This window comes from Camelus bactrianus, chromosome 7 (genome assembly GCF_048773025.1).
Source record: "Camelus bactrianus isolate YW-2024 breed Bactrian camel chromosome 7, ASM4877302v1, whole genome shotgun sequence".
NCBI lineage: Eukaryota > Metazoa > Chordata > Mammalia > Artiodactyla > Camelidae > Camelus > Camelus bactrianus.
In genome coordinates this window covers 83,860,229-83,873,201 of record NC_133545.1, presented here as the reverse complement: position 1 = coordinate 83,873,201, position 12,973 = coordinate 83,860,229, and the positions used below count along the sequence as shown (strand labels likewise).

General features: G+C 43.7%; 1 protein-coding gene across 1 annotated transcript; it reads left to right on the top strand.

Annotated features, from left to right (window-relative positions):
* Nucleotides 1–3,485: 3,485 nt before the first annotated feature.
* Nucleotides 3,486–12,425, top strand: PURB (purine rich element binding protein B). The gene has a single exon (XM_010969541.3). It carries the CDS (start codon nucleotides 3,903–3,905, stop codon nucleotides 4,818–4,820), a length of 918 nt encoding a protein of 305 aa, XP_010967843.2. The 5' UTR covers nucleotides 3,486–3,902; the 3' UTR covers nucleotides 4,821–12,425.
* Nucleotides 12,426–12,973: the final 548 nt, after the last annotated feature.

The window sequence follows — 12,973 nt, the reverse complement described above, 5'->3', positions numbered from 1 at the left end:
AAGGGAATACCCTTGTTTTAGGAAAGAGATATTGAAGGGTAAAGGGGAGTCATGTCTGCAACTTGTTGTCATATGGTTCAGGAAGATAAGGAAGCAAATGTGGTGAAATCTTAACATTTGGGGGGTCCTGGTGAGAAGGACTATGGCTCAGCTGTGCTGTGAGTTTCAAGGTGTGTGTGTGTGTGTGTGTGTGTGTGTGTGTGTGTGTGTGTGTGTGTGTGTGTTTCAATTTTAACCTTAACAGGAAATGTAACAGGCAAACAAAGGCATGACCCACAATGGCAGACCCCTTCCCCCTTCTCCTGGCCTGAAATCAGGAGAAGGTGCTGGTCATCTGAGGACACTGGCCCCAGTCCCCCACTGCCTCATGGATCTCCTCAGCCCTGGCAAGGCCCACTCCCATCTGCTGCCTCCTGCCCAGACTCCAGGCTGCTCCAAAAGGCTGGAGAAAGCACCGCGCTTCTGCCCTGACCTAAGCAGGATCCCTGGATGCTCAAGGATTCTCGTCCAACCCTCACAGGTCTTCATGGCCTCCTCAGCACGTGGCCCCACTCTTGGGCCCTGCAGCAGACGCAGGAATGGCTCAGAACTTCTCTCCACCAGAAGCTCCTGTGTCTCTCCTTCACTCTCCCTGGTCTCACAAGCAAAAGGATGCCTTCTTGCCTCCCAGCCCCTCTACCTGTGTGCCCATCTCCTGGCCAACTCCAGGCTCTCACTCAACAACCATTCCCCCTCAGCACCCCCAACAGCCTCAGAGCCCACTCAGGTTTCTCTGGGCAAGGCAGCTTCGTGCTTCTTTTGGCCAGTTACCATCCCCTCTGTCACCCAGGCAGCTCCTCAAACCATATTTTTGTCCTCATTTGCACTGTGACAAATGGCTTCCATGTGCCCCCAAAGATAGCATCGCCCAAGACAGAATTTAGAATTGCAGGCTTGAGCTGCAGTCTCTGCTCCATCTCTTAAGAGCTATGTGCTTCTTGGGGGAGGGTATAGCTCAGTGGTAGAGTACGTGCCTAGCATGCATGAGGTCCTGGGTTCAATCCCCAGTACCTCCACTGAAAAACAAAAACAAACAAGTAAATCTAATTACCTGCCCCCTCAAAAAAAATAGAAAAAAAGTTTAAAAAAAAGAGCTATTAAAAAAAAAAGCGCTATGTGATTCTTGCCACGTTTCCAGGGTGGGTATGAAGTGTACGTGCAGGTTCTGTATGAACTGTGACATCCAACCTTTGGCCTTTCTCTCTCCCCATCTTGTTCTCCTGTCCCTGTTTTCTCTATGCAGCCTCCTAGGAGCTGAGGTCAAATCCACACTGTCTGTTAGTGGATCCCAATCCTGCCTTTCTGCTGCTGCCCCCCCTTCTTGACTCCACTTGTGCGGGTCCCACAGCTGTTTGGACATCTCCCCTCCGGAATCCAGTTGGCTCCTCAAACTGAAGACTCACATTCTTTCTTGCTGCGTTTGCCAAAAGGCAGTCACAGCAAGTGCTTAAGGCCACCACGAAGTGACAAACTTCCGGGGAAAGAATTTGATATTCCAAAACCGCATCAAAGCATCTCTTCCTGTTGTGCATCATTTATTGTAAATTACGTGCGGGAGAAGCACCTGACATTTGCAGCACCTGGATGTCTGAGGTTTCAGTTCAGTGCTGCGATCATTTCCAACAACAGCTTTGGCTATAGTCACTCAGAGTAACCACTCTAAAACCGTCCTTCACTCCTCTCTTATGTCCCCATGTCTGGTTTTTAAATCCTGACCATTCTCCTGCTCCAGAGGCCCCATTGGCACCTTCCTGCTCCGCTAGCCACTTCCAGTCCCCACTGGCTTGGGTCTGCAGCATGGTTGTTGCCTCCTAATTGAGTCCACCCCTGCTGTCCTCTGCCATGGGTCACCTCCTTGAAGCGCAGAGGGGAGGCATCACACTCCTGTTCACATGGCTCCAGGGGCTCCTGCTTGACTTAAGTCCAATCTCCTGCTTACAAATGAAGGTCTTCCCGGTGGGGCCAGGTTCAGCTGCCTTCAACTCTTTTTTTCACCACCCCCTCCTCACAGACCCTGGGCTCCAGCCAAACCAGACTTCTCGCCATCTGGGAACACATGTTCCCTCTACCCAAAATAACTTACATTCATCTCCACCTGTCGAGATCTGTCCTTGAAGGGTTATTCAATAAATAGTACTGGGACAATTGGTCAACTGAAGGAAATTTTTTAGATTCTTCACTTTATACTATACACCAAAATATAATCTAGATAAACTAGAGTTAAACATAAAAATATAAGTATATGATATAATCACATATATTAAAAACTCAAACTATAGAAAGTCTGAAAAATGTGTGATTGTCAAATATATGAAAAGGGAGAAGATCCTAAGCTTAAAAGCCAAGAATGAAATCTCAAAGGAAGCAAAGCAACAGATCTAACTCATTAAATAGAACTTGACTCCTTAAAACCAAACTGATAAGGAATGAACAGGGCATACAGAGTCCTTCACATGAACTGAGTATTGAGGTCCTCCAATGCAGGAAAGTAGTTTGATTAGCAAGAAATAAGAGAAGTAGGCATCTTTCATGATATCTTTCAGGAAGGCCAAGTGATGCCTGGCATCACATTCCTTCCCTAGGCATTTGAAATGTCCAGATCCTCTCCAAGATTGAAATGTTCAAGGCCCCAGATTTGATGTTCTCCCTTGGACTCTCCTGTGTTTGGTTGATAGCTATTATTCTGATTTTGTTTGGTTGGATCTTTTTATGGAACAAGAGCAAGGGTGATTAAATATCTGGGGGGTGTTTTCTTCTGTTCCAGGTTATGTGCTTTATGTGCATTATCTCATTAAATTCTTACAGCAACCCCACAAATAGGCACTATTATTCCCTTTTAGCAAGTGAGGCAATTGGGACTTAGAGATTAAGTGAAATGCCCAAGACCGCACAGCTAGTATGGTCTTCAGACCCAGGCAGAGTGACTCTCAGCGCACACCTCCTCTCATGGAAAGCCGTATTTTTTCCTTTTTAAATCCATTCCTATTTCTCCAATGTAACATATGAAACGTATTCTTCTGAGTTAACGTGTAAACGGCTGTCAGTCCTTGTACACAGGTGTTGGGTAAGTCAAGTCCTTTCCTAGGCTCTTCATCTCCACTACCACTGCTTAGTTCAGGACTCATTTTTTATGTTCTTGTGATGGCGATGATGGCATCATGTATGTTCCAAGAACTATGACAGGAATTCCACGAACTAACGGTGAGTCCACATTTATTGAGCGCTCACTGTAATTCAGGTATTAAGCTAAATATCATTCATGTATTACTGTCCAGCAATCCTGTAAAGTTAGTTTTCTTTTGAATGCATATGACCCCCAAATCCTCCCTCCTTTAATTCCTCTTTGTCTACAAATAGTAACTGCATTTAGGTATAATTTCTCTAGAATAAACCGCATTTATTCAAAGCATACGTTTCAATGAGTTTTGGCACAGCTGTAAAACCACCACCACAAACAAGGAGCGGACTGTTTCCGTCGCCTCCAAGCGCCACTGCGCTCCTTCCCAGCGTACCCCGCGGGGACCCCGGGTGCCCCCGACAGGCCCGTGACGTCACTGCCCGACGACCCGCAGCCTCACCGCCCGGCGCTTCCGGCAGCGAGGACGTGGTGGGCGGGGCGGGGTGGCGTCACGGAGGCGCGCGCCGGAAACGGGCCCGGCGGAAGTGGCGGGGCGGGACGCGGGGGCGATGGGGGTTGGCGGCGGCGGCCGGCGATGAGCAGCGGGAGCGCGTGAGCGGGCCGGCGGGCGAGGCTGGGGGGCCCCGGAGAGCGAGCCGCAGGGCGGAGGGCGGGGGCACGAGCGCGGCGGGCGGCGGGCGGCGGCCTGGGCGCGGCGGCGGCGGCGGCGGCGGCGGCCGAGAAGATGGCGGACGGCGACAGCGGCAGCGAGCGCGGTGGCGGTGGCGGGCCCGGCGGCTTCCAGCCCGCGTCCCGCGGCGGCGGCGAGCAGGAGACCCAGGAGCTGGCCTCGAAGCGGCTGGACATCCAGAACAAACGCTTCTACCTGGACGTGAAGCAAAACGCCAAGGGCCGCTTCCTCAAGATCGCCGAGGTGGGCGCGGGCGGCTCCAAGAGCCGCCTCACGCTGTCCATGGCGGTGGCCGCCGAGTTCCGCGACTACCTGGGCGACTTCATCGAGCACTACGCGCAGCTGGGCCCCAGCAGCCCCGAGCAGGTGGCAGCGGCGGCGGGCGCCGAGGAGGGCGGTGGGCCGCGGCGCGCTCTCAAGAGCGAGTTCCTAGTACGCGAGAACCGCAAGTACTACCTGGACCTCAAGGAGAACCAGCGCGGCCGCTTCCTGCGCATCCGCCAGACGGTCAACCGCGGCGGCGGCGGCCCCGGGCCTGGCGGCTTGCAGAGCGGCCAGACCATTGCGCTGCCCGCGCAGGGCCTCATCGAGTTCCGCGACGCGCTGGCCAAGCTCATCGACGACTACGGCGGCGAGGACGACGAGCTGGCTGGGGGCCCGGGCGGCGGCGCCGGGGGCCCCGGGGGCGGCCTGTACGGGGAGCTTCCGGAAGGCACCTCCATCACGGTGGACTCTAAGCGTTTCTTCTTCGACGTGGGCTGCAACAAGTACGGAGTGTTCCTGCGCGTGAGCGAGGTGAAGCCATCCTACCGCAACGCCATCACTGTTCCCTTCAAGGCTTGGGGCAAGTTCGGGGGCGCCTTTTGTCGGTATGCGGATGAGATGAAAGAGATCCAGGAGCGGCAGAGGGATAAGCTTTATGAGCGACGCGGCGGGGACGAGTCAGAGGGAGAGGAGGTGGATGAGGATTGAAACGCGCAGCTTCCCTACGGGCCTCCCCACCCCACCACCGTCCTCTTGGCCAGAGAGCTCCCGTTCCTGTTCATCCCCAGTGAGCTAGTGCAGGGGAAGACGGGGAGGCCCCAGAGGAGAAAACAAAAATTTAAATAATATAGTTAATTAAGAGAAGTAACCGTAAGTGAACAGTCACAGACAATTAGAGAAAAGCAGTAAAGTTCCAAGGAATTGACAGCAACCTGCAAAGAGGACGGTAGCATCTCCTCACCTGAGAAAAAGCCTCAGCTTCTATTTTTTTCCCAACAAAGGTTCCTAAGCCCGTCAGTATAACCCTGAATGGGATAGATCCTTGCACATAGGCCAAGGAACACCTCTGAGTTACCCAGATCTAGCTGAATTTACGTTGTACCTGGGTAACCTGGTCTAAAGGTCTTTCCAGACCTCACTGTTGCAATGTCTATCCCTTCACCCCCATTGAAATCAGCATTTTGGATCTAGATTTTCGTGGAAACCTTGAGAAGAAAGAGGCCTTTACAGTTACCCAGTTTTGAGGGTACAGGTTTCAAGAAAAGGAATGCAACTTTAAATAATCATGGGCGGGGTGAAATAAGAATTCAAGAAGCCACCAGGGAATACAGAAACAAATTGGATCTATTTTGTTTAAAATGGTTTTGCATGGAACCTGGACCAAGGCCCATGTCTTGTCTGCAGAATTGTTTACCGGGATGCAAATGGATTCAGATGTCAATCCTTGAACTAGAATCCATTACTATAATGTTTTTAAAGTTGGCAAATTTTTTTCAAAGATAAAAGAGCAGTTTTACATTGGGGGTTGCTGAGGTAGGCACATGAAGAAATCGGGCATAAAGCACAAGGAAAACTGTTTGAGTGGATTGGTTGCTGCTCACTAAAGTTCTTCCCCGATCTCCAAATATGGAGGTCATTACCAAGAAATGGCTTAAATATGAATGAGAGCCAGATCCCTGTGGCTCCACCGTGCGAGCCAGTGAATTGTGGCTAATTCGGCTGTTTCGGCCACTGGTTGGCTGGATTTTAAACCAGAAAACTTGAAGGTATCTACAAAAGGAACAGTGTGGCTACAAGCCTGAGCTTTAATGGAATATACGTCCTCACAGAAAAGTTGGATATAACCAAAACTGAAGTCTTCATCTACCTTCAGTTTAATCTGTGGATTTGTTCAAATACTAAAAAGATCCTCAGGTCCAGAATTCCAGCATCATTTATTCTTTTAAAATGAATTTTTAAGAACTTGATCCATTGTATCAGTACCTCACAATCAGAAGTTGGCAAATGACGGATGAGTCATTCAAGCAGCGTGCCCTTTGGAAGCTGAAATCCATCCGAATGGAGCTGAGGTGGACGTGAATATGCTGACCATATTCTGGAAGCATTTTTATACCATCTTGAAATTTCAACAAACTGGCTTTTGCCAGTTTATCCAGCTGTCTTTCAAGAATAAAAGTTGGGGTTTTCAAGGATCGCCTCTTCTATATTTTAAATGGATTTTAAGTATGATTTTTACTAATCAAGTTAATCCCGCCCCATCAAAAGGTATTCCTAGAAATGTCATAGACCTAGGTAACTTTGAATTGAATGGGAGCTAACGTTCTTTCCAAAGTCTTCAGGTATTTGTGCGACACTTTCTCAACCAGGAGGCAAGTAACCCCACCTCCACAATCTTAGTATTTTTTTGTTTTAACTGCATGCCTGCCCTTTATTTGAGCTGCCTTTTAATTTATTGCATACCCTTTTTATTATCTTATTTTGGTATTCAACCTATACAATCTTTTTGTATTTATTGGGAAATAGGTAATATACAAAAATCGTTTTCATGAATTGTGGCTGAGAGGGAGGGAAATAATTGTGTATATAAAATTAGGCTTTTTTAAAAAAAATTAGACTATGATTCAGAATATTGGATCTTAGATTTAAAAAAAAAACAGTGGAAGAGCCACAAACATTGGTGCCCTTTTCAGACTATTTCTCTACTCTCATTCATCCACAGTAGACTTTTTAAACAGATTTTTTTAAAGCTTTTCTTTTTTAAAAATTTTTCTCCGTTGCAAAGAATGTTTCCTAAATTGTATGGGAGCAATAGTATTTTTGATGTTTTAATGACATCTGTATACTTGTACTGTATTTTGTACTACAAGGCAGCTGTTTTCAATAATGTCCTGCTGTATTTACCTATGTGTTTTGAGTGTTTATTTCTTTGCTGCGGAGAACAAATCCCTAAATAGTTTTAGTAAAGGAGCTGAGAAGCTAGCATTATTAGGTTTGCAGAAACTGTTTAAGTTTCAAACTCTGAGGCAGCAATGAAAATTAAGGTTGCAGCTCATAGTTGATTGCTGTAACATTTTCATTTTCAAAACATGTACAATTCCTGTATAGACCAACTTGTTTTCTTGCTTCAGAGGTGGTTCTGTTGCTCAGCTGCAGTGAGCCAGTTCAATTTTGCAAAGGTGCAGTACCTCTCCTTTTTAAGGGGTTGGTTTATTCTTTTTTCTTTTCCTTTTGTTTGGCTGAATTGCAGTAACTAGCCTTGCCTTTCTATTCTGTAGAAATGACAAGGTCTTCACAATCCTTCACCAGTGGCTACTAAGCTATAATTAGCTGAATAGAAAGAATGTGGAAGTGGTCTGAGGCATATAGAGTATATGCCAAGAACACTACCATATATGGCATCAGCTTTGGTTACCAGAGAAATTTTCTTAGTCATTAGACCATATAACAGTAATATATCATATGTAAATCTTTAGATATCAATTTGAGAATCCTCCAAAAAAAGGAGCAAAGAATGCATAAGCTATGTGTTGGAAAAAGTAATTTATATTAAAATTTTGACCTGCCTATGTAAGATTAAGTGGTAAATGTCATAGTGGTGGGTTTTTAAGTCTTAACCAATCTCAAAGGTTTGTTTTTCCTGCAGGGGGGTGGTCCATGGCCTCTCTTCTCACTGCAGGAAGATTACAGGAGGATGTGGATTAATTGTAGCATTCACTCATCCTCATTCCGGTCACTAGGGACAATAGAAATCTGCAAAGCACAGAGACTACACTTTTGGTGTGTGGTTTGTTTAAAAAGTTTATATTAACAGGCTATCTTTCAGAACTCATTCATAATTATTGCTGATTACAGGAAATGATCTTTGTAGATTCCAGTCAGAAAACGGCATTGTACAGACTATGGGAAACCCTTTTTTTTTTGTTTGTTTTGTCTTTCAGCCACTACTGTGAACAATGATTTAGGGCTGTTTTTCAACTTTGGCAAACATCCCGGCTAATCATGTGTTCAAAGTAGTCATATTCCTGAGAAGTATGGAACTAAAATTCCTTGTCACATAATTGGTAAAATGTTTGTTTCTCAAACTATTGCCGTTACAGAACATGAGAAATCAAATTTTAGAAACAGTGAAAAGAGCAAAAATCTGTGGTGAGACACCACTCTTCCCTTCTGGTTTCTATTGTCCCTGACTGTCATTCAAGTAGAATGGCAGTTGTAGTCAGCAGAGAAAGTTTTCAGTGCATATGCTGCACAGTACAAAATGTAAATCTGTATGGCACCAAAAAATCAAAGTGAAACCAAATCAAAAACCCAGACACCCTATGTTACTGTGGGAGGCATGTAGGTGGTATAAATGACTGTAGCCGTGACACTCACATGGCTACTTGTCAAGTCACTTTCCATAATTATTTACTGCAAAATGATCGCAAGGCTTTGGTGCAGGCAGCCGGTAACCTGCTGCTTCCTTTGTTACCTCTCGATCACTTTGCAATAAATTGCAGGTCTTTTTTAAGAGATTCAAGCTTCATTTTTCTCAAAACAAAACAATTATCCTGGCTTATCTGAAAAACGCAGGGTTGTGGGCAAAAGAGGCTGGTTATAATAATGCCCTCATATTGAGTGGTCTGTAAATGGCTGCACACTGCAGGCACTGTAGTTGCTGAGGATGCTTTGTTAAACGTGACCTTGACTGGCTTTACAGGGCACAGGATGTGCCCTACACAAGGTGTTAAAAGGTAAACTGTGTCTGCCTTGCTTTTGAGGTGGATGAAATTGAGGAGAAGCTTGAGTGTGTAAGCCATGCACATAGGTATTCTTCACTGTAAATTTTGTTTTCATTTTTAACCCGATTATGGTACTTTGTCCGATGCACAACTGATCTCTCAGTAGATATTCATTTGAAAATAGTGTGGCCTTGATCAGTGAGAAGGGGAAGGAGAGAAGTGACTTTTTCTTATGTAAAAATGACTCGTTTGCCGAGAGTCATTTCTACAGCACTCTTAGTACCTAATGCGTTTGTGATCTGTCTCCTTGTTAATTGGGGAATGTTACTGTTTTTGACCCCGGAGTTATTGATTCAATTGAGTTGTCTTCTCTTTTTAGGAAGTATCAGAATTGCTCTGATAAGTAACAAAGTTGACTGCTTTGATGTCCAATCTCAGGTTTTAGAATATATATGGTGGTGTAAAATTCCACTGTTAACTTTTAAAACAATTTTAATTTTGTATACCCTAAGAGTCCCATGCATAGGGCCTGTTCAGAGAGCAGAGCCTCCCATCTTTTTGCTCTTTTCCACTTTGTACTTCACCTGAGAAAGTGTCAAGTGATTTTTTACATTGTATATTTCCATTTTAACTGACATATTTCTCAAAGATAAAGCACTTTTTGATCATGAAATAACATGGAATCTTTGTGTGATGTGGATCATGGTTTCTCAGGCTCCCCTAGATAATTTGCTTATGAATATTGTTCTAACTCTGTGTAAGATGAGTAGAGATCTTTGCTAATGTTAGGAAGTTTGTATTATTGATCAAGAATGCATTTTGCTAGCTTCCAATGGATGGGAGAGTAAACAATGCTGCATTCACAATTTAATAAGTTACTTTCCCTTGAGCCTTAAGGTAACTTTTTTTCTGTCAATAACAGCACTAAAGTTATAGTAAATGAATGAGATTACCAGTTTTCAGGGTTGGTTTTAGAGTACTGTAAATCAATTAGCTGTCTTCCTAAACTGAACTATTCCCATTGAATAAACTGGATTATGGGTTTGTGGGTGGGACCGGGGAGGAGGAGGGGAGATTGTTTGTAGAAAAGGAAAAAAGAAAAAAACAACCATGTTTACCTTAAAAATACAGACACAAAAGAAAGACGTGAATGTCAATGCCCCATTTGAAATTCCAGGTGTGAGGTGGAAGTGGCAGATTTAAACCTTATTTCCCCAGTTTTTAATCTAGAAAAGCAAAGTCATTAATTTTCAAATGTTAGCCCCAGAAGTTACAAGAGATAGCAGACTGTTGAAAGATAACTTCTCTTGATGTATCTAACTGCTATTTGGTTAAAGTTGCTGTTCCCAGCCCTCAGTCTTAAAACTTAGTTTCATTACTGATGGATTTAACACTCTTACTTCAATAAATGTGGTCCAGTTGTCAGTATGAAGATTAAATTTGGAAAGTAGTAATACTGTGTAATGAAGACTCCAGTAATTTCCAGTTGGTATCTGTACCCCTGATCCGAGTGAGACCTTTATGAATGTATTTTATATTTCCTAATGAAATAGGGAATATGCCATCAATGTAATCACCTTTATTTGCAATTTTTTTCTTTTCATTTGAAAATCGAACTCATGCCTCTTGAATCAAACGTTCCAATTGGGATAGGAAAGCCATGTTAAAGTAACTGCAAATGCCATATTGGTAGTTTCACTGCTCAGTATGACTTCTAATGACAGGAGGGCAGAGCTTTATTTGATGCAAAATGTTAATTTTTTTCCATAGGTGATTCTAACAAAGAGTTTGATGAAAATATGACTGTACTCTTGATTACCATGGGATTTTGAGCCTAGGAGTAAATTTCGTTTTCCTTATATTATATGTAAAATACCCATTGCATTGGATAAGAGAGGGCTGATCATACCTGTAGTATGATGAAATGTGGGCCCAGAGTATTGGAGAGAAAGCAATAGACCTTTTCAAGTTCATTGTCCACTAGCATATTGCAGAAGACATGAGTTTGTCTTTTTTTTTTCTTTTCTTTTCTACTTTGAAGACATCAATGGCTAAGCCTTTGAAGAAAATTGATTTAGATCACCTCATTTCTTAAAGGCAAACTCTCATCTCCAGTCCTGCCCTCTGTTGCAACATCAGGCTGGCTCAAAAAATCTTTATACATATTTGGAAATAGAATGGCAAGTAGTAGATTTCTTCCCTTTTTAACTTTTCCTGGGACATCTACCTGCAGGGAGAATCCCAAGAAAACTGAAGAACAAGTATATCTGTACTGTATGAATTTGAGTTTCATTTTAAACTGTTCTGATACGAAGCATCAACGCTTTTCTCCCAGCCCACAGCCCACGCAACACCTCTGTCAAAAGCTCTGGATTCCTAGAAATTAATAGATTGGGCAAAAGTCCAGAAGCTGATTTTAAATCAGAATAGGGCATAAATAAAAAAAAAGAGCCTATAGTTTTGCATGTTACAGTAGCAGGTGAGTAAATTGAGGGTTTTTTTCCCCAATGATTATCAGTATTTGATAAGATTATTGGTGTATATAGACTTTTTTTCTAAAGTTCTAGAATGATTAGTAGGGATTTATTCCTTTTGCACCTTTATCCAGATGTTTCTCCAAGACCATTTTTAGAAGTCTGTCCATCTTCTGGTACATATTTGCAGACAACACACTTTCTATAGGAACCTTCACTGCCAGTCGTAACCTACCAGGGGCTTCCTTAGACTAGATTTTTCTTCACTCCAAAGTTGGGACTGAGGTCCTGCCAGTAGAGAATCTACAGAAGTAATCTGAATTCAAACCAAATCTTGATAGCAGGAGACAGAGCGTCCTGATCTCGATGTATAACTGTAGAGTTTAGTTTGGAAGTTACTTTAAAGGGGTATTTTGGGGGGATGTCGTCAGTCTCTGTAAATACCCACATGCTTGTGCATTGTAAACCAAGTGTGTATTCCTGTGTATGAGTTTGTAGAACTGATTTCTGCTTCAAGAGAAGCCGCACCTTTATAATTTTATAAGGTCCCCTCCACCTGTTAACCCTATAAATATTTGTAAATAGAACACTAAAATTTGTAGCGATAGGATCAATTTGGGAATATCTGCTGAGAGACCAAAAAGTTCATTTTTTTAAGTACCTTGGTTAAAGAATAAAGATTCTTCCTCTTACTTTTTCAAAGAAGAATGCACTTTAACAAACACAGAGCTGCATGGGCAATTCAAACAAATCCGTGAAATGCAGTACCCATTCAGAAAGCATACTTCCTGGAAACCATTCAAAAGCAGAGTCTAGACGGGCTGTTGATCTCGCTGCCTGGAGGTTGAAGCTCAGATTCCAGTCAATTTTGAGACGAGCAGGGCTGCTTCAAACGAACAATGTGAATACAGCCAGAAGCTTCAGACAGGTCTGTAAAATGGCGGGTCCCGTGTTTACCACTAACTAGCAAAACTGACAGAAAAAACTCAGAGAGAAGAAAGAATCCTTACTGCTGGTGTGCACTCCTTAACAATAGCAGACTTTTGCAAATGGAGTTTTACAGTCTATATTTAAAAAATTGTATGTTTGTAACAAATAAAAGTATGCGGAAACGTGAATGACAGTCTTGTGCTGGTGTCTCTAATTTAAGGAATTACGTGCTGACCGGGAGGGAAATACCACGCACCATCTGCTGGGTTCATAAATGCGTCTGGAGTTGGGTGAGTTCCCACTTGAAATGACTTAAAAGCTGTTGCGCATTTCATTTGAAATACAGCCAGTTCTGGACCCTCTGGCTTCCCATAACCCTTTTCTAGTTAATAAACAATCTACGGAGAAAATCAAAGTTGCAAATTAGTTTCATGCTTTGATTCGTATTTTAAGTGGGTCACTTGTTGCTTCCCCTAATTTCTTCCTGTTCTGGCTTTTAGGACAAGTCATTTCCTGATGGCTGTAAAGAAACTGCTACCCCAGGTGTTCACTCATCACTTGTCATAACTGACTGCTTAGGGAGCAGGTTAGGCCAGTCTTCTATATACCAATGCTAAAGGAAAAATAAAAATTTATGTCCATAGATCCTGGCTGTGGTTCCAGACTTTTTGGTCTCAGGAACCCCTTTACTCCCTTAAAATTTACTGAGGACCCCCAAGGAGCATTTACCTTTCAG

Excerpts from the sequence above, each read along its gene's own strand:
- PURB (XM_010969541.3), top strand. The coding sequence starts at position 3,903 with ATGGCGGACGGCGACAGCGGCAGCGAGCGCGGTGGCGGTGGCGGGCCC.